Source organism: Scylla paramamosain, chromosome 34 (assembly GCF_035594125.1).
Source record: "Scylla paramamosain isolate STU-SP2022 chromosome 34, ASM3559412v1, whole genome shotgun sequence".
NCBI classification, from domain to species: Eukaryota; Metazoa; Arthropoda; class Malacostraca; order Decapoda; family Portunidae; genus Scylla; species Scylla paramamosain.
In genome coordinates, this window is record NC_087184.1 from 13,500,176 (window position 1) to 13,527,121 (window position 26,946).

General features: G+C 39.4%; 2 protein-coding genes across 4 annotated transcripts; one reads left to right on the top strand and one right to left on the bottom strand.

Annotated features, from left to right (window-relative positions):
* The first annotated feature begins 1,317 nt into the window (after positions 1-1,317).
* Positions 1,318-18,017, top strand: LOC135090213 (nuclear exosome regulator NRDE2-like). 2 transcript variants are annotated; one of them, XM_063986699.1, is made up of 12 exons: positions 1,318-1,582; positions 2,264-2,354; positions 3,294-3,488; positions 3,575-4,249; positions 5,742-5,888; positions 8,021-9,043; positions 9,390-9,469; positions 9,638-11,094; positions 11,513-11,639; positions 11,852-12,027; positions 12,379-12,575; positions 17,877-18,017. In XM_063986699.1, exons 1-11 carry the CDS (start codon positions 1,552-1,554, stop codon positions 12,571-12,573), a joined length of 4,197 nt encoding a protein of 1,398 aa, XP_063842769.1. In that variant the 5' UTR covers positions 1,318-1,551; the 3' UTR covers positions 12,574-12,575; positions 17,877-18,017. The 2 variants fall into 2 exon arrangements, with proteins under 2 accessions (XP_063842769.1, XP_063842768.1); XM_063986698.1 differs by lacking the exon at positions 17,877-18,017 and having other exon boundaries at positions 1,320-1,582; positions 12,379-13,262.
* LOC135090215 (NADH-cytochrome b5 reductase-like) lies at positions 12,825-18,111 on the bottom strand. 2 transcript variants are annotated; one of them, XM_063986708.1, is made up of 3 exons: positions 17,971-18,111; positions 14,459-14,722; positions 12,825-14,254 (listed from the first exon to the last, which is right to left on the bottom strand). In XM_063986708.1, the coding sequence occupies exons 2-3, from the start codon at positions 14,618-14,620 to the stop codon at positions 13,322-13,324; spliced, it is 1,095 nt and encodes a 364-aa protein (XP_063842778.1). In that variant the 5' UTR covers positions 14,621-14,722; positions 17,971-18,111; the 3' UTR covers positions 12,825-13,321. The 2 variants fall into 2 exon arrangements, with proteins under 2 accessions (XP_063842778.1, XP_063842779.1); XM_063986709.1 differs by lacking the exon at positions 17,971-18,111 and adding an exon at positions 16,962-17,394.
* Positions 18,112-26,946: the final 8,835 nt, after the last annotated feature.

Below are 26,946 nucleotides of genomic sequence, written 5' to 3' on the forward strand. Positions count from 1 at the left end.
GTATGACAGCTACCTTCATTTTCACATGCTGATGGTATTTATTTATTTTTTATTTATTGTATAGGAAGAATATAAAATTAATTGTTGCCTACCGCATTAGACAGCAGTCTTGAGTACATGGATGAATAAAGAGCAGACAATGAGACAGGTGGGTGTAAGTGAGATATATATATATATATATATATATATATATATATATATATATATATATATATATATATATATATATATATATATATATATATATATATATATATATATATATATATATATATATATATATATATATATATATCACAGGAGGAGGCAGTAGACATCTGCCAAAACGATAATTACGCCCAGTGAGGTCTAAAGCACTGTTCAGTCAGGGGACGAGGCGTGAGACAGTATCCAATGCAAAATTTTCGAAAACGCCTACGCACAGCAGGTGGGCAAAGATGGCCAAGTCTATGAACTCAGAATACTACAATGCAATCAATTGCTAAGAATCAACAAAGATTATCTGGTTTATGTCATATTGGCAACCCCGGAGGAAGAAAACGACATGCTTCACCCTGTCCGAGAGGGTCGAAACCATCATGTGTTGTGATGAGAGGTGATCTTGTAGCATTGTGCCGCCGGTTAGTTAAAATAAGCATTGACAATGATGAATGAGCTGCTAGCGGAGGCAGCTCGGAGAGATCAGAAGTGGCATGGAGGATGATTGGTCGGGAGTGCAGCAGTATGCTGGCCAATCACGGAGGGACCGACATTATATAATGAGCTGTGATGGCTCCCAAGAGAGAGAGAGAGAGAGAGCCCGTTTCCCTGCTGCGACGCCAGAGAGTTCAACAAAATATTCTTAAGAAGACGTTCATCCAGCGATTCGGAATGAATGGAAACGCCGAAACAGCCGAGGAGTGTCTCGAGAACGTCGGCTGCAACATGTCTCCTACCTATGTAAAACTGGGCTTGGGTAGTCGCACCCATACATAAAAACGTGATGTTACTTTGTGCTGAGGTGTTCTCGATGCAGATTATAAGAAAAATGTCTCATGATATATATATATATATATATATATATATATATATATATATATATATATATATATATATATATATATATATATATATATATATATATATATATATATATATATATATATATATATATATATATATATATATATATATATATATATATATATATATATATATAACTGAAACATTTAGGGAACTAGAGAAAGACAGAGGAGAGTGATTTAATCAGGTATTCAATGAGTAACAGGTCCAAAGAAGAAAATAAGGAGAATAAAAATAAAAATAAAAGGTCAGCAACCGCAGTATTAAGATCAAGAGGAAAGAAGCGCCGTTGGCAAGACAGAACTCATATTATCAGCTGATCATCACAAAACGTTACCCGCTCAGTGCAGTGCGAGGCGATGAAGAGGTGGTAGTGTGCCGCTCCGTGACGCACTGGGTGAAAGAGGAGACGGTAACAGACTGTAGGAATTCACTGGAAGTTAGAGAGGAAGACACAAGAATCAGTGCCTGGGGTTAGCCACAGGAGACATGGCACTATTCCCTGCCTACTCCAATGAAGGTGAGTGACTGGGACATGAGTGGTGTGCTGACTTTTTATTTTTATGCAAGAGGGGCGCTGGCCAAGGACAGCAAAAGAACGAAATAAAGGCCCACTGAGGTGCCAGTCCCAAACACTAAGACATGTCATAATGACTGCTCCACCATATGAAAAAAAAAAAAAAAAAAAAAAAAAAAAAAAAAAAAAAAAAAAATATATATATATATATATATATATATATATATATATATATATATATATATATATATATATATATATATATATATATATATATATATGGACAGGAGTGTTTTAGATTTTTCCAGCTAAATGCAGCTGTTTTGGTATTTTTCCATGTTAGTTTGTGTAATATTGAAATGACAGTGTTTTCATCAGAGGTTTGGATTAATTTAACTTCTGGTTTCATTGTGTGGATCATGACTTGAGCTAAAACAGCATCTATGAAGTTAGGCATTCTGAGTCATCTCTGCCAGTTTCTTCTCACCCTCCCACTCCCTCCAGCTGCTAACTCTGTACAGGGGCCTCATCTGTCCATGTATGGAGAATGCTTCACATGTATAAATGGGGGGAGTTCTACTCATACTGCTCTTTTAGAAAGGATGGAAACAGAAAGAAAGTTGAATGAATGACATGTTATACTCCTGCCTGCCAGCATATCATACAGTGCAATACACCTTCCAGACAGTGCATCCCAACCTGCTGGTGCATCCTTCTCCTGGCTGTGCAATGCAAGCTGTCCCCCTGAGGTTGGCCAGCCGCCTCCCATACAAAGGTAAGGCTCCAGTGCTTGTAATGTCGTAGTATGAATTAGTAAGCCTGAATATTACTGAATGTGGATATTTGTTAGCATACAAAAATCTAACAGTATAAATTCAGACTCAACCATCCACAAATTTAGCTGTTTTTTTTTATTTTATTTTATTTATTATTACAATTTTTTTACATACATTATGTGCATGATCTCATTGATTTACTAATTTCTGCTGCCAGCCAGTTTTGTAATACTTGTTTACCTGTGATCAGTGTTGGAAAATACCTCAGTTTTTTTTAAACCCAACCCATTATTTTTTTGGGTGTTTTTATTTATTTATTTTTTGGTTTTATTTATTTATTGTTTATTCCTCATATCTATATGTAAATCAGTTTAAACTTCCAGGATAGAAAGTATGAAAATATTAGTTGAACTTGTTACATACGAGTACTTAGACAAACACAGGATATTGCTATCTTTTTTTTCTTACTGGAAGTTTAAATAACTGTGTGGTGTACCTGAGTGCTCGCTCTCTTCCTCTCTCTCTCTCTCTCACTATGTATGTATGTATGTATGCATGTATGTATGTATGAAGGAGGTATGAGAAGCAGGGAGGATGGGGAAAGGGACTGGGATGGGGATGTGAAGGGGGAGAGGAAGAAGGCAGGTCCAAGATTCATGTCAAAGGCAGCTCTAGCTAATCCATTAAAAAAAATGATGACAGGTGTTGCTTTTGTTTGAAATATAGGTAGGAAAGCTGCTTCATCAAGTAGGGGGCCGTCTATACATATATAGACCTTATTTACCAATATGATATAAAACTAAATTTTTATAGATAAAATATTAAAAAACACGCATTTTTTTAGGGGGGGAGGTGAGTGTTTGGGGTGGATTTTCTTTATGCTAAGCCTGCCTGTGATGTGTTACTGTGTTGAGTCATTCCCCTTGTCTCCATTTCAGTGTTGCAGCAGAAGAGGGGCTGGCAATCCCAGAACCTGAAGAAGTGACAGGCAACCTTGCAGATGCTGTGCCAAGCTCCTTGCAGCACAGGAAGAAGAAAAAGGATAAAAAGAAAAACAAGAAAAAGAAAAAAAAGAAGAAAAGGAAGAATGAATCAAGTGAAGATTATTCATCATCCAGTGAGGATGAGAGGAGGTAAATGAAGACATGAAATGTGAACTTGAAGATAAATTATGTTGAGGGAATCTTTAACCACTTAGTGATCTTTCTTCTGCTTTCAGGTCACAAAAATCAAGGTCAAACAGTGCAGGATCAAGGTCATCCTCCAAGGACAAGAGAGGTAGGACAGCATCAAGGTCACCAGCAAGGCAGAGGGTGAAGAGGAGGTCAGAAGCAAGATCATTGTCGATAGAAAGAAGAGTGAGGTCACCAAGCAAGAAAAGGAAAAGGAAATCAAGGTCTAGATCCGAGTCAAGAGAGAAGAGGCAGTCAGGATCAAGGGAAAGGTCAAGGTCAGAATCTAGGTCAAGGAGGAGGTCCCAGTCAAGGTCAAGGAGGAGATCGAAGTCAAGGTCAAGAAGGAAGTCTCAGTCAAGGTCAAGAAGGAGGTCTCAGTCAAGGTCAAGAAGGAGGTCTCAGTCAAGGTCAAGAAGGAGTTCAAGGTCAAGGTCAAGAAAGAGGTCCTGCTCAGGGTCAAGGAGGAGATCTAAATCAAGAAAGAGTTTCCAGTTAAAGTCAAGGCAGAGTTCAAGATCCAGGTCAAGAAGGAGGTCCTATTCAAGGTCGAGGTCAAGAAGGAGGTCAAGGTCAAGAAAGAGATCGCGGTCAAGGTCCAGATCAACAAGGCGGAGATCTAAGTCAGGATCAAGATCAAGGCAGAAGAGGTCAAGGTCGAGGGGGAGTATGTCAGGGAGTAAGGTGACGGCCTCGAGGAGCACCCAGCACACACGCGTCAGGTAAGGCACAGCTGTTGTGGGCATCCTGGCTTGGGTATTCACTCAATTTCTCTCGTCTCACGTAATGGGCTTCCTGGCTCCTCTGTCAACACAGTATACAAGATTGAGTGCAGGGAAGTCAGCAATTCTGGATGACACTATTGATCTTTCTCTTGGGACTGGCAGTTAAGTGGGCTTCTTTTTCTTTTTTTTTCTTTCATTTTTTTTTTCTTTTTTTTTTGTCCTTGGCCACTAGTGCCCTTCATATATAAACACACACACACACACACACACACACACACACACACACACACACACACACACACACACCGTTGATGAGCCTGCCTAATTTATGAACAACTTTAACTTAATGATTTATACCAGCTGGATAGTGCAGCATTAGCAGCCAGATTACATTTACAAATAAATAAATAATATAACAACAATGATAGTGTGCTACACTTTATCACTGCTTCCTTCATGACTCCAATCACATCTGTCTGGTCACTCACTGCATTGCTTTGCTTGCTTCCCTTATAGAAATTAAATGGTACAAAAGGGAGGTGCTTTTTCTTTGTCTGTAAGGTGTCCACTAGACTAACCCTTTCATGTTTCATACAGGGACTGCCACATGTAGACCATATTTTCTTATGTTTGTGTGTTCTTTTATTCCTACAACCAGGGCAGGGCTAAGAGTGTGAATGATGTGTGTGGTGCTTTGTCTGAGCCACTGTGTGTAGGGTTGCCAGCCTGGCATATGGATAGATAAATGAAAGGGAAATAGAGTGGAAGGTATGTTGTCACTAATGAGAAGATGTTTCAGGTACACTTGCTACAGGGATTTACAGAAGGCAGTATGCTGGTTATTAATATAGCAGACACCTTTTATACAATATAATTTGTTATATGATTTTTGAAGCTTTAGTTGTCTCTTTCAGTGCTCTTCTTTACTCTTTAAAGGTCTTCCCTTTATTACTTCAAGCCCCTGGTAATTTATATTTATTTTATTTATTTATTTATTTATTTATTTATTTATTTATTTATTTTTATTTTTTTCTTATGGAGCTGTACTTGAGTCCATTGTGATTTTGTCTTCCTGTCTCCAGCATCTCATGTTCCAGTATGTGAACACTCTCTTTGTGTTTTTGACTGTTGTTGTGATGATCAGGCATCTGTCTTTGCTTGAGGTGTGAGATTTAAAGCAGTTAGTCACCCAGTACTGAAAACAAGTCTTATGTATGTGATCTAGACTGTCCTATGCACTGTGTAGAGTGAATGGTGCTTGTCATTGGATGAACCAATGAAATACTTAACTAAGCTCCACTTATGACTTGTAATGCTGCTTTTACTGCATCTTCTATTATTTATAAAATTTTTCTTTGGCTCTTGGTTTGGCAATCAGAATTTTTTTATTTTCTTGCTGAGTGAAGAGATGAAGTGCATGTATACTGCACGTATTTTAATTAATTTTATAAAGGTTCATCCCATGATACATTCTTTTCTTGTCCCTCAGTGCTGAGAAGATCTTGTCTAGCAACAAAAGTGTCTTCCTGGAGGACGTGCAAGGGATCTTGAAGCCAGAGGAGGCGTTCTTCATTAGTACTGAGGGGGACAGCAACAACAGGACTCTTGCCACCACCCACTACACACAGCTAGCCAGGTGGGACAGAGCTCACCTTGTGATATTTGGATGACTTTGGACCACATCCTCAAACACTTCTGCACTGCACTTCCACTATTTTCATAGTATTTTATGGTTCTAATGACTGACAAATCATTAGAACCATAAAATACTATGAAAAAAATAAAATATTAGAACATTATTAATAGAAGATACTCTTGAGAACCTGGCTAGTTATTGCTGTGGCCTTTGAAAATAGTCATGGTGAAAGAGCAGTGTTGGGCCTTGTGACTGTCTTGGTATGAGAGCTTCGGAAATTTTGGTTTGAGAGTTATGCAACCTTGATATGAGGGATGTAAGCAGGGTTGGCATTAATTCCCCCCCCAAAAAAAAAAAATTCTATATCATATTGATAAATAAGGTACATATAAAATGTAAAAGTAGTCAAGTCTGGCCTGTCCATTTCCTGTATAGTACAAGTTAACACAGGCTTTGTCCAACCAGACCAGCCTGTATCAGCTGGCCTAAACAAGTGTCTGTTCTTCATTAATAGTGTCAAAATCTTTCAAGATCTAACTCCTCTCGTGACTTCTGGTACTTCCCCAAAAGCATCTCCAATAACTTTGCTTCTTCATCTTTCTCTCCTTTATTTCAACCTGATGGCACCACTGCCATCTCATCTATTTCAAAAGCTGAACTCTTCACTCAAACCTTTGTTAAAACTTTACCTTGGACAATTCAGGGCTTGTTCCTCCCTCTCCTCCACCCTCCGACCACTTTGTGCTACCCATTAAAATCCTTTGCAGTGATGTTTTCTATGCCCTCGCTGGCCTAAACCATTGGAAAGCTTATGGACCTGATGGGGTCCCTCCTATTGTTCTCCGAAACTGTGCTTCCATGCTTGCACCTTGCCTAGTCAAACTCTTTCAACTCTGTCTGTCAACATCTACCTTTCTTTGCTAGAAGTTTGCCTACATTCAGCCTGTTCCTATAAAGGTTGACCATTCTAATCCCTCAAACTACCATCCTATTGCTTTAATTTCCTGCCTCTAAAGATTTTGAATCTATCCTCAACAGGAAGATTCTTAAACATCTATCACTTCACGACCTTCTATCTGATTGCCAGTATGGGTTCCATCAAGGCCACTCTACTGGTGACCTTCTGGCTTTCCTTACTGAGTCTTGGTCATCCTCTTTTAGAGATTTTGGTGAAACTTTTGTGTTGCTTTAAACATATCTAAAGCTTTTAATAGTGTCTGGCAGAAAGCTTTGATTTCCAAAACTGCCCTCCTATAGCTTCTATCCTTCCCTCTGTAATTTCATCTCAGGTTTCCTTCTGACCATTCTTTTGCTGCTGTGGTAGATGGTCACTGTTCTAAATCTATTAACGGTGGTGTTCCTGAGGGTTCTGTCCTGTCACCCACTCTCTTCCTATTATTAATCATTGATCTTCTAAGCCAAACTTCTTTTCCTATCCACTTCTAAGCTGATAATAGCACCCTGCACTTTTCTGTGTCTTTTGTAGATGCCCAACCCTTCAGGAAGTAGACAGTTCTTGCAGGGAAGTCACAGAATGCCTGACTTCTGATCTCTCTAAAATTTCTGATTGGGGCAGAGCAAACTTAGTATTGTTCAATGCCTCAAAAAATTCAATTCCTCCATCTATCAACTCGACACAGCCTTCCAGACAACTATCCCCTCTTCTTCAGTTACACTCAACTTTCCCACTCTTCTACACTGAACATCCTTGGTCTGTCCTTTACATATAATCTAAGCTGGAAACTTCACATCTCATCCCAAGCTAAGTTTTCAGACTACATAATTTACTGATATATTTATGGTGCTGTAGGAATTAGTACTATCAGCTTATGGACAAGAGTACCTGGGTCTGAATATCTGGCTGAGTGGAGACAGTTTGAACTTGTCCCCTTTTATGCTGTAGCCATAGTTCATCTAGCAGAGCATGTATTCTTGTGGGTAGTAAATATTTAGTCTGGAACAGTTGTGTTTGCTAACTGCAGTTTATAAAAACTTTTCTTCACTACTTAAACAATATAAAAAACTTGCTTGTGTTGCTTTTATTCGTTGTTTGAATTTTTAATCACATCTTAGAATACAAAAAAAAAATCACATGAAAAAATCTTGAAATAATCATTCTTCCTTTTCTGCAGGTACAGGACAAGCACCAAGGGAGAATTAGGACATTCACAACATCACAACTCCAACCAGAAAAAAAAGCCCTTAAGGTATTTTAAGAAGACTGCTTTGAGAACTCTGTACTCTGACCCCACACCAGTGAAGAGGCTTCTGTCAACCACAGACACTCTACATGAGAACTACATGCCCCTTTCTCTCACCTATGCAGAGGAAGCCAAAGTCAAGAGTGCACCAGCATCAGCAGTCAACTCTCTGGGGATATATGACAGCAAGACAGAGGAGTACATATCTGGCACAGGAGGACTCACCCTTGAGGACAATATAGAGACACACCAAGATGCGGAGTATGAGATGTGGCAGAGTAATGCTAAGAGGTACAATGAACGGCTGGGTAAAGAGCCACACAATATTGCCCTTTGGCTGGAATTTGTGAGGTTTCAAGACAACTCCTACAAGGTACTCTACCGGGGAGATGATGGGAACAACAAAGATGGTGAGGGGAAGAAACATAAGCTGACACAAAAGGCTCTGGCTGAGAGAAAGGTTTCCATACTTGACACAGCCATAAAGAAGAATATGAGGAACCTTGAGCTATGCTTTGAACGCCTGGAGATTGGCAAGGACCTGTGGGATGACAAAAAACTCAAGCAGGAGTGGGATACCCTTGTTTTCAGTTTCCCAAACAAGATCAGTGTGTGGCACAAATACCTGGCATATGTACAGACTCACTTCACCTCCTTCAGCCTTGCGTCAGCTGTCCGAACGTTTGGCAAGTGCACGGAGAAGCTGCAGCAGATGAGGGACGGGGTGTTTCTGACCCATGCGGCGCCTCAGGACATTGGCAGGTGTCTGGTGGACGTGTCGATACAAGTGGCTCACGTGTGGCGCCAGGGTGGCTACATGGAGAGGTCAATAGCACTGTTCCAGGCACTGGTGGAGCTCAATCTCTTCTGCCCCAAGCATTCCCGTGCCAAGGATGTCACCTTGGAGGCCAAGCTGGCACTCTTGGAACCTTTCTGGGACTCAAGAGCTGCAAGGTAGTAAAGTATTTTGTAATACTGTTTTTTGTATAAATATGTCATGGCATCAGAGGCATCTGGAGAGTAAGGCATGAATCTGACAATTTTAATTTTTTGTTTCCTGCATGAAGGCCCAGGGAGGCCATGCATTCATGTGGGATGGAAAGCCAAAGGAATAAATTGTTGTTGAGAATAAAATTTTGGTGTGCATGCTGTATTTGTAATCTTATGTATGTTTAGTATAAGTGAGCACCAAATTTGCCTAATTAGTATACTAGTATTGTAATGTTCATTACTTCTTCAGACAAGGTTTTATACAGTCCACTATTATTATGATTGACATGACTACTGTTTGTTTTATCAGGTTTGGTGAAGAGAATGCTGTGGGTTGGGCTCAAGTTATGCAGAGAAGGGAACCTGTTCAATTTCCAGAAGTAATATTAGGTAAGCTTTGTGATACTCGTTTTGGAAAGTGATCATTAAAAATCAAATACCACATTTGAATTTGAGGTGGAAGAAAGAGGTAATGAAAATGTATCTCTTTGAATACAGTAAGTATAAATACTTTATATTTGAATATCCTCTTATTGTTTTCTCATTTCTTCCTTTCAGAGGGGACAGTTGATGAGGATGATGACCTTATAGCCCGGGGTGGCACCACCTCCACATTGTGGCTGGCCCTGGAGACCTCCCGTGAGATGAGACACTGGCTTCCCTGGGAGCAGGACCCTGAGGACTGTGAGGACCCTGACAGGATGGTTCCACTGGATGAACTTTCACCGCATCTCTTCACTCTCATCTCAGATGAGGAGAAATTTTACCTTGTCCTTCAGTTCCTAAGATTCCTTGGGGTTCCTGATATTGAAGACTCCAGTTGTCAGGGGTTGCCAAGTCCCAAGAATCCCAAGAGCCTCAGCACCAAGACTGGGGAAGTGTTCAGACCCCTGGTGATTGAAACACTCAGTGATGCTAATTTGTTTGGGAATCACTTCCACAAGAAACAAAATGATGCAGATAAGAATTTTTTGAGTTTTGAGTCTGTTGGCCCCTCTGTCACCATGCCTGTGTGTGATGCATATTACCAGTTCCTATGTAGGGCAGTCCAACAAGCAGCCAGTGTGTTTGAGCTCCAGCACAGAAGGTACTTAACTCTCCTGCACATTAAATTGCTGGGCACTCACTACCAAGCCAAGGTGCTGACTGGGAATGAAGGCAAGTTGAAGAGTCTGGGGAAGGAAATCAAGAAGCAAATAAAAAGCATTTTGAAGTCAGACGAGTTCAGAACATGTTTGCCTGTGTACCAGGAGTATGGGAAGGTGGAAGAGACAATGGGTCATGTGGTAGAGGCTGAGAATGTTTATGTTACTGCCTTGACAGTTGGTACAGCCTCTGGCAAAGCACTAGAATCAAACAATGAAGACTTCAGTGCAGTAATGGATCTCTATCTTTCTTACATTCATCTCGAAATGGATCAAGAAGTCAACATCCGCAGTGGATGTCACAGTAACAACATCCTGCAGTCAGTTTGTTCACTAGTCATTGAAGGAAAGTTTGTAACACCAGATGGGTCACTGCCACTTGGTGGAAATCTTTTGAAAGCCAAGAAAAAATTACTTCAACTGCAAGATCATCACAGCCTCTCAGTAATTGATATGAGCAATAGTGACACTCAGAAAGAAAACGAAAAGATTCTTGCCATCAAAGCAGTGACTTTCCTTGCCCTCATACAGCTTCTCACCATCGGCTTCCGTCCAGCGTGTCTTGTGTTTGAATCCACCATAGAGAAAGTCAGTGAGGCGGCGTCTCTAAAATTGGAGGACACACCTCTACCCTCAGAGGGCAAGACTAATACCAGAAGCACAAAAAAAGATCATAGTAAAACTATTAAAGCAAAGATCTTAGAGTGCTTGTATGAAGATTATTTGTGGATCATTGAGGCTTCAGGACACCTGGGGCACCTGGTGAAGGATGGCAGGATGTCACCAGTGTGCCTGAGGTCTGTTCTCACTGCTGCCCTCAAGGCTGCACCAGAGAACCCAAGATTTCTACTCCTCCTTGCTCAAAACCAGGTAAAATTATTGACATGTTAAAGTTTACTGTTTAATAAAATGAGATATAAACAGACAATTTACACAGAATATTGAATAGAAATAAATACAGTTCCTATCTGTGTATATCATTTACAGCACTGGCTCATCTCATGAGGCAAGATTTAAAGTCTTATCCTCCTTTTAAGGGAGGAGCCCTGATGTATTGATAGATATACTGTACTTCCTTGTACTTGTGTGGTGGCATGTAAGAGAGAAACATACAAAAAAAGTTTTCAAAGCTAAAAGCAACATGAACACAACAAGCAGTACCTTTAGATTGGCATTTTTTACTCACAATGTACACATTTTATTACATCTTTTCTTTTAGTATGAAAGAAAATTAAATCCCTTTGTTAATGAGATACAAACAGTGATCTCCATTCATGTCTTCCCTCAGAGTTGGCGTAACCTGATAGGTGGACTTGAGACACTGTCCTCAGAGAGGTGCTCCATCATCACCCTGGTGTCCCAGCTGCTGCCTCACATCCACAAGACCATCACCCTCATCACTCACACCAGCGATGGTAAGGCTGTCCTGGTGTGTGCATACATCTGTGCTTGCTGGTGTGCATCTCGTGTTTTTGTATCCTCAGATTTTCTTTCTAATACAGAGGTTCATTTTATATGTAGGATGATATGTAATTATTTGGTGCTGAGGCTTGCATGTCTAGGTGGAGTTTTGTGTGGCTTGATTCATATCTGGTGGTGGTCCTTCCATAGCCTCCTGTCCTTCCAGGATTGCTGAGCTGTGGTCACAGGCTGGAGAGCATGCTGGAGCAGGCTGTGAGTAGGCCCCCTGGAAGCCACTGCCCCCTGCTATGGAGGCTGTACCTGGCCTTGGTTGCTGCCACTCGACCCAAAGGACTCAAGAACCTCACATACAGGGCCCTGGTGCACTGCCCAGGAGTCAAGGTAAGATCTGTGGTCAGAGGGACATGCTGTAATCCATGCCACTCACCAGCTCAGCAGAGGCCTGGATCAATTCCCTCTACACCCTTTCCCATGCCATAAAGTTGGAATACAGCATAAGATTAATTTTTTTTATATTACTTATTGCAAGTCATGGCAGCAGTACTTGTTGTTGGTGTTTTTGTCTTGCTACACTTATGCCATCCCTTTTTTTTTTTAACCAGGGATGTATTCCATTTTGTCCATTTCTAATTTAAATAAAGATACATTGTCATTATGTCATAATGTGCACTTAACTTCAGATGAATAAATATGATTTGATGAATTTAATGTGATATTTCCATTCCTCACCAGAGTGTGTACCTGGACTGTGTGCGACTGCTGCCCGGCATGCTGAGAGAGGTGGTGAAACTCATGACAGAGAAAGGAATGAGAGTGAGGCTTCCACTTGAGGAGCTGGAGGTCCTAACTGAGAAGGAACTGGAGTTTGAGGATGAAGATGACAGTGAAAGCTCCGACAGTGAAGAGGAGGGGGAGAGTGTGCCTTAATGGTAGGTTGGTTTAGTAGTGCAGTGAAGATTATTATTGTCGTCTTCATCATCATCATCACCATCACCACCATCATCATCACACCATCATCACCACCACCACCACCACCGCCGCCGCCGCCGCTGCTGCCACCACCATCACCACCACCACCACCACCATTGTGTGGTTGTGAATATTGAGTGGGTGGAGGTGCAGGAAAGAAATGGTAGTAGTCGGTTAATAAAGGTTCATATGAAGAAAGGAGAATTATATTTTCTAAATAAGTTTATTTATATTTCACACAAATGTCACTTTCTTAATCATTTTGGCCACTGAGACATGTTCACTCATCTGTTAGGGAGAGGCTTAGCCACACACTGGCTGCTGAGTCTCCCACACCAACTTGAGTGCTGCATAAACACATCCTGTAGATATCACATTTATGAGGTATAGGTAAAGAATATGCATCTATGTACATCTGTATATCATGCTGCCATCTCCTATAAGGTGGGCATAGCCAAGACATGACACCATGCGTTGTCTCAGCAGTAAGATTACAGAGGAGGGACCTCCAGGCCCTTCACTGTGTCTGTATTATGACTCGCAAGGAATATTGTGGCAGTATTCTTCCTACCTGACTGTGTCCCTCTACCTTAGGGGGTTGTGTAAAATATATTGAGCATAAATATACATCTAAGTTGTATGTAAAATATATCAATATCCCTTAAAACCATATAATGCATAAGCTTTTGGGTTTCAAGGTATATTATTAGAATTTATAAATATTTTCATCAGGAACATTTACATTTTTGGCACTGTTAACCATATCTTTTTCGAAGGACTTGGTTCCACACACAAGTACAAGAGTGGAGTGCAGTGGGCCTCTCTCGAGCTCCTGCTGCACCTCTGCCTTACTCAGCCTCCTGGCCTCTGCCTCCTCCCTGTATCTCTTGTTGCCCCTTACATCCTTCTCCTCACTGAGGTAGTAACACATGGTGAAATTCCAGTATTGACAAAACTCTGCCAGCTCACTGCGAAGCAAGACATCTGAGAAGGTTTTTGAGGCATAACAGAGCTTAACAGCTGTCTCATCATCTTCATTTTGCATGATGCTCTTAACAATCTGGTACATTGGAGCAATGCCTGTGCCAGCTGCCAACATCAATATACACTTGTAGGTGTTTGGTGTGTATAGGAAATCACCAAAGGGTCCTCGCCAAGGGATGAAATCTCCAACCTTCCAGTTCTTGATGACTTGTGTGACTTTTCCATTTGGATAAATCTTAATGAGCACCTCAAAGATGCCCTGTTTATCTATGTCTGTGATGGGAGTGTACTGACGGGTGCACAGCCTTCCATTTTTTGTTTGCTTCACTATTACATGCTGCCCAACTTTGATTCCCAAACTCTTGTTATCTGGTATTTTGAAACTGTACAAAATAGTATCCTTGTTTACTTGATCAATTTTAATGATTTCAAATTCAGTCCACTTGTGTGGCTCTATGGCAGCGCCGGTCTGGTGCTCCTCCTGTGTGCCGCCCCTTATAAGGTCACACTGCTGGCGCCAGGCCTTCAGGTCCTGCTCGTAGATGTCGTGCACGCAGGGGCAGCAGCCAGTGCCACAGCAGTCACTAGGGTGTGGTGCCTGGGGCTTGGGGGGCAAGATGTCCTCTATGTCTGTAGCTGGCCTGCTCATCCTCAGCTGATATATGGATCATCAAAATGTGCACATTATATTGATCACCCTGAGGTCTCTTTGCAACTGTATAGGTTATGACAAAGAGCTCATGAAAGTAAATTTTGTCTTTCAGACTAGACTTACACTCATAGTTAAGTATTCTGGTATGACTGAAATCAGTAAGAGAAGAGATGCAAGGACCTTTGCTCCTTAATTTTAGTTACATACTGAGCTGCAGTGGTTGCATACAAGTCTGGTGGTCAGTCTTGTGTGTATGGCACTTTCAAACTTGATTACTCTTATGACTAAGATACCCACATAACTGGAAAGAAGTGTATTTGTTTGCTCAAGCAGTTCTCTATATTTGCAATTTAGAAAGTGTGTCAACATGTCATTCTTCTGAGGAAGTCTGCATCTCCCTACCACATTTCAAGACATAGTGAGCACACTCGGCCACACTCCTCTGACTGTTGCAGTGGCAGATTGTACTTTCTGAAATGACAGAAATACATAGTCTCAATTATACGACAAACAGGAATTATAGTGTAAGTCTGTTAATCTTTATAAGGGTTGCTAGAATATCAGAAATGTGGGACATTTGGATAGCTTGCATGAATCATCACAGAGTAAAGGTGTAAAGTATGGAAGAGTCCCAGACCTTATTAGGAAAGTAAAAACAAAGGAAATGAAGGACAAGAGTGAGATGAATTAACTGGTGTCTGTCACTTTTACCGGCCAAGGGCAACAAAAATCTAATAAAAAAAAAATCCACTGAGATGCCGGTCCCCAAATAGGATCTGAAGTGATAGTAAAAAATTGAAGGATAAGTGTCATAGGAAGTTGGAAATACAGAAGCAGGCAGGGAGTTCCAGAGTTTATTAGAGAGAGGGATAAATGAATGAGAATACTGGTTAACTCTTGCATTAGAGAGGTGGACAGACTAGCGGTGAGAGAAAGAAGAAAGTCTTGTGCAGTGAGGCTGTAGTAAGAGGGGAAACATGCAGTTAGCAAGATCAGAAGAGCAGTTAGCAGATAGCATGAGAAGCAACACTGCAGTGATAAGAAAGAGGCTGAAGATGTCAGTTAGAGGAGAGGAGTTGATGAGACAAAAAGCTTTTGATTCCACCCTGTCTAAAGGAGGAGTATGAGTGGAACCCCCCAGACATGTGAAGCATACTCCATACATGGACAGATAAGGCCCTTGTACAGAGTTAGCAGCTGAGGGGGTTGAGAAAAACTGGCAGAGATGTCTCAGAATGCCTAACTTCATAGAAGCTGTTTTATCTGGAGATGAGATGTAAAGTTTCCAGCTTAGATTATAAGAAAAAGGACAGACCAAGGATGTTCAGTGTAGAAGAGTGGGACAGTTGAATATCATTGAAGAAGAGGGGATAGTTATCTGGAAGGCAGTGTCAAGTTGATAGATGAAGGAATTGAGTTTCTGAGACATTGAACAATACCAAGTTTGCTCTGCCCCAATCAGAAGTTTTAGAGAGATCAGAAGTCAGGCATTCCATCCAGGTGTTGTGAAGATTCTTCTCAAACTTCCCTTAAAAATGTTCTCAGCATTAGAAGAGATCTTCTTTAGCCTCCCATACCAAGAAATATGAGCTGGTGTGGCAGTACTACTTCACACACAACTGCCTGCAGCCTGTACGGGATAACACAATGACAGACTTCAGTTGAACCAGCTAACTCGTTTCTTGTTCTCTAATTATCCCAGAGACAAAAGCTTGGGTTAACTCCTTATTTTTGGGGATGTCATTGAATAGAAGCACCAAAAGGTATAATTAAGTCCAAGCTGTGTGGTTCATCCCTGTAGAATAAAGGCAGGAGTACTTTCTTTTCTCTGTTGGGGGCCAAGGGGCTAAGAGAGTGGTGTGAAGGAGTGTGAATGTGAAAGTTATGTGCCCTGTCTTGGCTACCCCCTTTTTGGGAGAGACAGCTTTGCTATATGTATGTATGTATGTAAGTCTGGAGAGAAAAGGAAAAAAAATCACATGAGGGCACCAGTAGGGACAACTTATGATAGCAGACCAAAGATGGGTGTGTGCACTGAATGGTGGCCTGCAGGCAGTGTGGTGTGGTGTGGGGAGCCCAGTAGCATGCTGTATTGACACACAATAATTTTTGCCTGTTGACCCTCACATGGGTTCATCCCTTTCGCACACAGCCTTGATTTGCTCGGGCTGCTCTGCTAAGATTCACCTTGAGTACTGTGAGACATCCTTAACTAGATGCAAATTTTTTGGTAAACTGCATCCCATTAATTTTCAAAACTAAATATTTTCTTCTGATATATTTTAGTGTAGTTTCAATTAATTAAGTAATTGCTTCTCAGCAAAACTTATTGTTTTTATTTAGGAGAGAGAAGGCTCTCTGTCAATGCGCAATTTTTTGGAAGAAATTTAGCAGATAAATTTAGCAAGTGTCCACACCTAATGGAAAATTAGTCTTGTCCTTAAAATATTTTTGCTCTTAAAGGTGAAGAAAGTATCAAACTCATTGACCTGCACTGCCTGACTCATTGACGCACCACCACTGGCCTCACCCTGACCACTCCATGCCTCCCTTGCCTCATCTTCATCACTCACTGACTCACAACTGCCTTTTGCAGTCACCATTACAGCTCTCAGCTTCAGTAATCAGGTTGTTAGAGCTGAGTCATTAGGGAGCTTTAAAAGAAGATTAGACATTTTTATTAATGGCAATGATAGATGGAAATACTCACAGGTATGTGTGCTTCATACATGTACTGCCACCTGGAGGCCTGATGGCTTCTTGCAGCTTTCCTTATTTTCCTATGTTCTTATTTTTACTGCCATTTTCTATGATATGCACATTCTGATATGTATTTTTTGGTAAGTGACATTTCAGTAATCATTGTCATGTACCTATGCCATGCCATCACAATTATTACCTGTTAGAGAATGAGTTGGACTGTACAAGACAGTTTGGTTAGGTTAAGTTAGGTAAAAGATATATATACAGCAACAGTAATGCCATGTGTAACAACAAAATACATTATGTTACTTACCAGAAAACATGAATCTAGTTTACCAGAGAGATGCAGATGGAATTATGTGAATTTGCCCCGATATCTACCACCTAACCTAACCAAGACACCACAGAAAATAAGCTCTTTGCTCTCATACCCCCTATTTTCTATAAGTGAAGGACACTGTGAGCATATATATATATATATATATATATATATATATATATATATATATATATATATATATATATATATATATATATATATATATATATATATATATATATATATATATATATTTTTTTTTTTTTTTTTATCAATCATTATAGAAAAAAATAAAAAAATAAACAAATACATACATCCTCCCAATCCTGATAGCCAGGAAGTGGATTAAAGCATCAATAACACCTCAAGCCTAAAGAAACTATCCCGTATCTACTTTGTGATAGGAACCTTTCAACACCATATGAAGCACACTGCCTTATCCATATCTCTCCTCTAAGACTGCTTTCAGTATCCACATTAACAGCATGGAGGAAACCTGGGGGTGAAGAAACTGAATGAGAAGCAAGAAACTATTACATACTCAGTGACAGTAACACATCGACACAACATGAACCATACTGCCTTATCCGTATCTCTCCACAGACTGTCGTTCCTTATCCACATCTAGAGTGAGAAGGATGCCCGAGAGCCAGAAAAACAACTGAGTAAGAAGCAAGAAATAGATGAACTAACTCACCATCACGAATTAAACTCCTAAACTGAGTGATGGACCTTCGCTTTCTCGACTTGTCCTCCTTCAGCGCCTCCTCCTGTCCTCACGTCCTCCTTCAGCGCCTTCTCCTGCCCTCACCCTCCTCCTCGGCGTCCTCGCGTCTGCTGCAGGAACTCAGCTATATTTCATCTCCACGTGAGTACTGTTGTGATTAGTGAATTATTATATATATGGTGTGTGTGTGTGTGTGTGTGTGAACCAAGGAAGAAAGAAATGAGTGTTAATGAGGACGAGTGTGTTTAATTTAGTTTAGTTTGCCTTAGTGTTTTTCCGTTTTCTCTCTCTCTCTCTCTCTCTCTCTCTCTCTCTCTCTCTCTCTCTCTCTCTCTCTCTCTCTCTCTCTCTCTCTCTCTCTCTCTCTCTCTCTCTCTCTCTCTCTCTCTCTCTCTCTCTCTCTCTCTCTCTCTCTCCCCCCATTAAAACTACTACTACTACTACTACTATAACTACTACTATAGTCCCGTGTGTTGATGTAATATTTCGGGAATATGAGTTTCATGATAATTTTTGTTTGAAAATACATGTACATTAATTGATTAATTAATTTGCTTGTTTATATATATATATATATATATATATATATATATATATATATATATATATATATATATATATATATATATATATATATATATATATATATATATATATATATATATATATATATATATTCGCCAGTATGGTTTCCGTCGTGGCCGTTCTACTGGTGATCTGGCTTTCCTTACTGAGTCTTGGGCATCCTCTTTTAGGAATTTTGGTGAAATCTTTGCTGTTGCCTTAGACATATCAAAAGCTTTTGATAGAGTCTGGCACAAAACTTTGGTTTCCGAACTACCCACCTACAGCTTCTACCCTTCTCTCTGTAACTTCATCTCAAGTTTCCTTTATGACCGTTTTTTTTTTTTTTTTTTTTTTGCTGCTGTGGTAGTCGGTCACTACTCTTCTCCTAAATTTATTAACAGGGTTCTATCCTGTCACCCACTCTCTTACTATTATTCAACAATGATCTTCTAAATTAAATTTCTTGTCCTATCCACTCCTACGCCGGTGATACCACCCTGCACTTTTCCACGTCTTTTCGTAGACGTCCAACCCTTCAGGAAGTAAACAGTTCACGCAGGGAAGCCACAGAACGGCTGACTTCTGATCTCTCTAAAATTTTCTCATTGGAGCAGAGTAAACTTCAATGTCTCAAAAATTCAGTTCTTCCATCTATCAACTCGACACGACCATCCAGATAACTCTCACCTCTTCTTCAGTGACACTCAACTGTCCCCCTCTTCTACACTGGACATCCTTGGTCTGCCCTTTGCTTATAATCTAAACTGGAAACTTCACATCTAATCTCTAGCTAAAACAGCATCTATGAAGTTAGGGGTTCTGAGTCGTCTCTGCCAGTTTCTCTCTCTCTCTCTCCCTGCTATCCCAAGCTGTTAACTTTGTACAAGGGCCTTATCCGTCCACGTATAGAATATGCTTTACATGTATGGGGGGAAGGGGTTCCACTCAAACCATTATTTTAGACAGGGTGGAATCAAAAGCTTTTCTTCTCATCAACTCCTTCCCTCAAACCGACTGTCTTCAGCCTCTTTCTCATCGCCGCAATGTTGCATCTCTTGCCATCTTCTACTGCTATTTTTCATGCTAACTGCTCTTCTGATTTTAACTGCATGCCTCTCCTCCTCCCACGGCCTCGCAGCACAAGACTTCTTTCTCTCACCCCTATTCTGTCCACCTCTCTGATGCAAGAGTTAACCAATACTCTCAATCATTCATCCCTTTCTTTGGTGAACTCTGGAAATCCCTGCCTGCTTCTGCATTTCCTCCTTCCTATGACATGAACTCCTTCAAGAGGGAGGTTTTAAGACACTTATCTTTCAATTTTCGATGATTCTCTTGACATCTCTTTTGGGACTGGCACTTCAGTGGGATTGTTTTTCCTCTTTTCTGTTTCCCTCTTACATTAATATATATATATATATATATATATATATATATATATATATATATATATATATATATATATATATATATATATATATATATATATATATATATATATATATATATATATATATACATATATATATATATATATATATATATATATATATATATATATATATATATATATATATATATATATATATATATATATATATATATATATATATATATATATATATATATATATGTATATATATATATATATATATATATATATATATATATATATATATATATATATATATATATATATATATATATATATATATATATATATATATATATATATATATATATATATATATATCCAAAATTCCATTTCGAGGTGTTTTGAAGCCTCCCTCTTGAAAGAGTTCAAGTTATAGGCAGGAGGAAATGCAAAAGCAGGTAGGGGGTTCCAGAATTGACAAGTAGGAGGAATGAAAGATTTAGAATGCTGGTTAACTCTTGTATTAGGGAGGTGAACAGAATAGGGGAGAGAGAAAGAGAAAGTCTTTTGCAGCGAGGCCACGGGGAGGAGGGGAGGCATGCAGTTAGCAAGAACAGAGGAGCAGTTTTTGAAAATAGCGTTAGAAGATAGCTGGAGATGCAACACTGCTGCGAAAAGAGAGAGACTGAAGACAGTCACTTGGAGGGAAGGAGTTGATGAGACGAAAGGCTTTTAACTCTACCCTGTTTTTCTTGAACTATATTTAACTTTAAAAAGCTTAGGTTTGAAAAAAAAAAGATGCACACATTATTGAATAATATGAACGTTCTATGTAAATATTTTTCTTTTCTTTTTCATTATTTGATATTATGTAGTTTGGAAAAATTTCTTAGTGGCAAAAATTGTATTTTTTTCCGGATCGAGCTTAGAAATATTGAAAAATATTTACACCTCAAAATGTTTATCTGGTAGCATAAATGTTCCTTACTTAAAGGAGACATATTGTGCGTATATTAAATTCTTATATATTTTTTTCAGGTTCGAAACTAAAAAAAAAAAAAAAAAAAAAAAAAAAATATATATATATATATATATATATATATATATATATATATATATATATATATATATATATATATATATATATATATATATATATATATATATATATATAAATGTTTATCTGATAATAGAGATATGTTCCTTACATATAAAAACACATTGTGTTTATGTTAAATATTCTTTTTTCTTGATAGGAATGGTGCGTAGATAATATTATTGAAGAGAACTGTTTTAGTTAACCGCCCCCCCTCCCTCCTGTCATGTGGGCCATGTGAAGCGTACTCCATTCGTGGACAGATAAGCTCATCATATACAGTACAGAGTTAGTAGCCGGAGCCGAACTGGGAAAAATTGGCGGAAACTGCTTAGAACGCCTAACTTCATAGAATTTGTTTTAGCCAAGGACGAGAGGTGAAGTTTCCAGTTTATATTTTTAGTAAAGGTCAGACTAAGGACGTCCAGTGTACAGAAGTGTTCTTGGATTGGAGGGGACAATTATCTGGAAGGTCGTGTCGAGTTGATAGATGGAGGAATTGGGTTTTAAGGCGTTGATTCAGTACTGACTTAGCTCTGCCTCTGTCAGAAATTATGGAAGGATCAGGAGACAGGCGTGCTGTGGCTTCCTGCTAGAATTGTTTAGTTCCTGAAGGGTTGGACGTCTTGGAAGTTATTGGAGGTTTCAGACGTGCTTTCATTATTCGTACTCAATGTATGATAGTTTAGCAGAGATATCGCCCCATTGAATGATAAGTAAATAAAATAAATAAATTGATAAATTAAAAGAATAAACAATAGCTGAATAAGAAATAAGACAATAAAAAAATAGAACAGAAATAAGAATAAAAAATGCGAATAAAACAAACACATAAACACATACACCACTAAATGAGAACACAAAGAGAGATAAAAAGATAAAAATCGCGTGAAGCTGACTAATCATCTTTGTGGCTTTGAAAAACAGTCATCAAAGCTCAAAGCGTTTAATACGAGCCATTGACAGAAGGCTTATAGGTCACCTGCCTTCACTAATGACCCTAAACTCTACTGTCTCCCTTTAAAAACCCGGTAGCAGCTTCCTATAAAATACTAGCGCCACCTGGACCCTTCCAAGGCCCTCATTTAGCACTTAGTTTCCCTTCACCTGCTTAAGGGATCGCCACAGTGAGTCACCTCCACCATACCCTGTCTTCCGTGCACCTATCACCCACATCCTTTGCTTCAGCGCATTTGCAAACCTTCTCTGATCCTCACTTAAATCTTTACATGCATTTCTACATAGTATTCTGAGTGACAATTGAGTCTTCGTTGGAGCAATAATGGAAAGGAGAGGCGGAAGGGGCGAGTGAGGATTAGTTAGCGAAAAGATGCAACAGAGAGAGAGAGAGAGAGAGAGAGAGAGAGAGAGAGAGAGAGAGAGAGAGAGAGAGAGAGAGAGAGAGAGAGAGAGAGAGAGAGAGAGAGAGCTGTCACCCTCTCATCCTCCCCATGTTTCGGTTGCCAGTGAGAGGAGATAAGGCTGTATTTTTTTCCGTCGTGTCAAAAGCAAATTTTTCCTACATGTTTGCGTGTGTGTGTGTGTGTGTGTGTGTGTGTGTGTGTGTGTGTGTGTGTGTGTGTGTGCAGTGTGAGGGTTAAAAAGAAAGCTGCATGACTAATATAAACACAAAGAATGGAATTAATCTTTTGCAGCGCCGTGGTGGAGTAAAACAGCCAGACTAAGCAACTTTTGTCACCGTGAGAGGGAAGCGAATGTGACTCACGGCTTTTTGGTCTCATTCAGAAAGGAAAGCGTTAAAGTTGATGTTCTTTCTTTTTCTTTCTTTTTTTTCTTCTTGTTTTATTTCATGTGTGGTGGACAAGACTATTACTCTTGTTGGGTGACAGGGATTGTTGTTGTGTTTTGTCTTTTGTTGTGGAGAGCAGAGCAGAGAGAGAGAGAGAGAGAGAGAGAGAGAGAGAGAGAGAGAGAGAGAGAGAGAGAGAGAGAGAGAGAGAGAGAGAGAGAGTCTTATTCATTTTGTCATTACTTATTAGACCAGGTAAATGGTAGCAGCGGTGGATATTAATAAAACTAAGTCAATCTAACACACTTCCTTTAAATATTCCATGTGTGCGTCGAGTCTGAGGACAGGTTGTTGCTTCCACTGTGCGGTGAAATTGTTATGAAGGTTTAATTATGTGTGTGTGTGTGTGTGTGTGTGTGTGTGTGTGTGTGTGTGTGTGTATGTGTTTTAAGTGTAATCAATATATTTCTGGCATCGTCTTAAGACACAATTAAGGTTGTTTTAGCTTATCACAAAAAAAAAAAAAAGAAGAGGACATCACTCAGAAAATGTTTCGTATCTTACCTCAGTAACTTAAAGATAAATAAATAAAATACAGAATAAATAACCACACTTTATTGATTAGTATTGAACTTTCTCGATTAATATTGTCTTATTTTTTTTTATCTAAAAATCTTAGTTATTTCCAGGTACGGAACTTAAACTAAAAAAAAAAAAAAAGAAAAAAAAAATCGATCTCAAGGAATTTACCTGATAACACAGAAATATTAATTAGTTAAAATAGAGAAAGCACGCTCGTGAGACACACTCTTGGCATCACAGGAACGTTGCGAGGATAATCACAATTCACTTTAAACAAAATTTCAAAGTAAAATACACATTGTACTGATTCGTAGTGAACTTTCTAGAGCAATATGCTTCTTCTACTTTTCTTGATCTTAATACTGTAATTTCCAAAGAATTTTTCTTATTAAAAAAAACTTGGTCTTTTTCCAGTTACGGACCTTTAAAATATAGCAAAAATTTTCCATCTTAAACAACTTACCTGATAATGCAAAGGAGTTAATTAGATAAAGGAGAGAAAACGACGAAACTTACTTAAAAACTTAGGTAATAAAAAGAAAGAACTTGTGTACGTAAGTCAACTGGTCTCTTGCAGTTTGCCTGTTTTCTTATGTTCCTGTCTGTCTGCCATGCGAGTGTGCCAGTAGAGACTGACTGATGCTGGTTAGGTAATAAGGAAAGGATTATATTGTAGTCACACCCGTCTCTCTGTACTGGATGAAACATTATTATTATTATTATTAGTGTTGTTGTTGTTGTTGTTGTTGTTGTTACTAGCAGAAACATCTGTCGTTGACCGGGTTGGCATGTAGTAAAATAGTGAGAAAATAACGGAAATGATTGAAAAATTGACACTCTATACTACTTTAAACTTTGGTGTCTTAATTATGACTCTGGACTGGCATTTTCCAATCGATAATGTAAAATAGTGTAATGACAAACGGGTGCAGTTAGCTCACCATTAACGCGATGTGTATAATTCCCTTCGCAACCTTTTCCTCAGTTTGAGACTTGGAAGGACGTGTAAACACAGCGTGCCACAAACTGTGCTTGGTGCGCACTGATGCAAGGCACGTGAAGAGATAAAGTAAGTCAAGTGAAGAAATCATAATGTTGCTACCTTTGCATAAACACTGTTATTTTCAGTTAGAATCTCGCTGATATCGTGAGCAGTACTTCATTACTTTTCAGCGTTGACTGACGAACACAGTATCTTTTATACTGGTTTCTTGCTTTCCGCAGTGAGCTAAATACTCCTGAACTATTTATTCTGTTATGAGTTCATATGAATGCTGGTAAGTGTGAATAACGAAACTAAATTAAAAGCAAACCAAGTAATTTTTTTTTTCTCTTTTTGAAATGCTTTTTTTTTTTTTTCTGTATTCTAAATATCATGTATATCCGAAGGCTTTAGATGGGACCCGTTCCAGCAAAAGAAACTTTACATGTTAGGGGTGCGGGGACCCCTGAAAAATTATATACTGAAAATAATGTGTCTTACTTCCCTGTAAGTATATATATATATATATATATATATATATATATATATATATATATATATATATATATATATATATATATATATATATATATATATATATATATATATATATATATATATATATATATATATATATATATATATATATATCATTTTTTTTTTTTCTGTAAAAAGTGGAAACGAGCTGAGTTGGGGATCGGTAGAAGACCATTTTCTCTCGCGGGGCTGAAGGAAGGGGGACTTGGGTTTTATGGAAATTTCCCCCGAGGTCTCTCTTCTCTCTCTCATTGCACGCGTACCCCGGGCTGATGTGGATAATTAATCAATGAATAATAGACGCGGAAATGTGGAGAAATGCTGATGTAATAGGGGGAAAATGTGCATTTAGTGGCAGGAGTGTAGAGGTATGGAATGAAAGAGAGAGAGAGAAAAAAGTGATCGCGTGTTTTTCTTCGTGGTTTCTTGGTCTTAATTGTTGCGATTTAAATATTTATACATACAAGAATTAATACTATCACATGTATTACCCAGTCATACGTACACCGGGGCAAGACAGGATACGTGACGCTATGTTAATGTATTCTGAAGTCACTCCAATGTTGCCACCGGATAAAGAAGGGGCGAGAGGCGGGCTGAGGTCATGACTGGGAAGAGGGAGGGAGGGAAGAGAAGGCGGGGAAGGGGGCCGGGAGGAACAGTTGGCTCCTCTCAATAACATCACGAGTCGGTTCATTATTACAGTCATAATTAGAAGCCAATGCCGCCTATATTTTCACAGCCTGCGAGACGTTCGTTGCTGCCGCGCCTCCCCGGGACTGCCAGGCGTACGATGACTCCTCACTAGCCGCCCCAAAGAGATGAGGCTTCCCGCAGACCTTCTCCCGGATGAAATATCAAAGCTTCTTTCCTTCCAGTCACCCTGCCGGTTAGTTTTTCTTTAAGACTGATAAAGTATTCCCTGGGGTTATAGAAAACCGTCATCAAACGTGGGTAGCGCGAGAGAGGGAGTCCCACCGCCGTCTCTTGCCGTGTATGATGTTAGCGCTCATTAGAAAATTGTCTCCTCACACTCGAATGCTCCTGTATGGCTGCGTTCGATTGTGATTAAGAGGGTGGAACGTGTTTTTTCCTCTCCCTCTCACTCTCACACACTTTCTCACTCGCTCTCTCTGCCGCTCGCAACGGAAAGGATATTGTGGAGGTCTTATATCAATGACGCCCTTTGTCTTCGTTGCCTCGCCTTTCTAGGTATAGATTAATGGATGTGTTTTGTTGTTGTTGAAGCAGGTTGCCTCCTTGCCAGAGCCTCCCGCCATCTGCCGCAGCTCCCCAGGTCGCGGCGTGGCGTGCGAGGAAAAGGGAAAGAGGAAAATATGACCGTCATTGTGTTACGATTGGAGGAAAATGAAGAAAAGATGAAGATTTTGTTGATGGAAGGTCTGAGTGAGAAAAAATGGGATGGGAGAAGGTTTTACTTTTTATTTCTTTATTTGTTTTTGGTATTTTTCAAGTGTTTTTAGTATGTTCTTCTTCTTCTTCTTCTTCTTCTTCTTCTTCTTCTTCTTCTTCTTCTTCTTCTTTTCTTCTGCTCTTATCGCCATCTCTTATTTATTTATTTATTTATTTTCTTCTTCTTCTTCTTCTTCTTCTTCTTCTTCTTCTTCTTCTTCTTCTTCTTCTTCTTCTTCTTCTTTTCTTCATCTTCTTCTTCTTCTTCTTCTTCTTCTTCTTCTTCTTCTTCTTCTTCTTCTTCTTCTTCTTCTTCTTCTTCTTCTTCTTCTTCTTCTTCTTCTTCTTCTTCTTCTTCGCCCCCTGCCCCCATCTCTCTCTCTCTCTCTCTCTCTCTCTCTCTCTCTCTCTCTCTCTCTCTCTCTCTCTCTCTCTCTCTCTCTCTCTCTCTCTCTCTCTCTCTCTCTCTCTCTCTCTCTCTCTCTCTCTCTCTCTCTCTCTCTCTCTCTCTCTCTCTCAGCAAGGAGCCAACTCTGTTTTATTTCCACTCGGTGCTGATTGCTTGATTGTTTTGTTTTGTTTATTGTTTTGTTTATTGTTTCTCCTTTACTTTCCACTTGAGTTGAGCTTATGGTGTCGCTTTC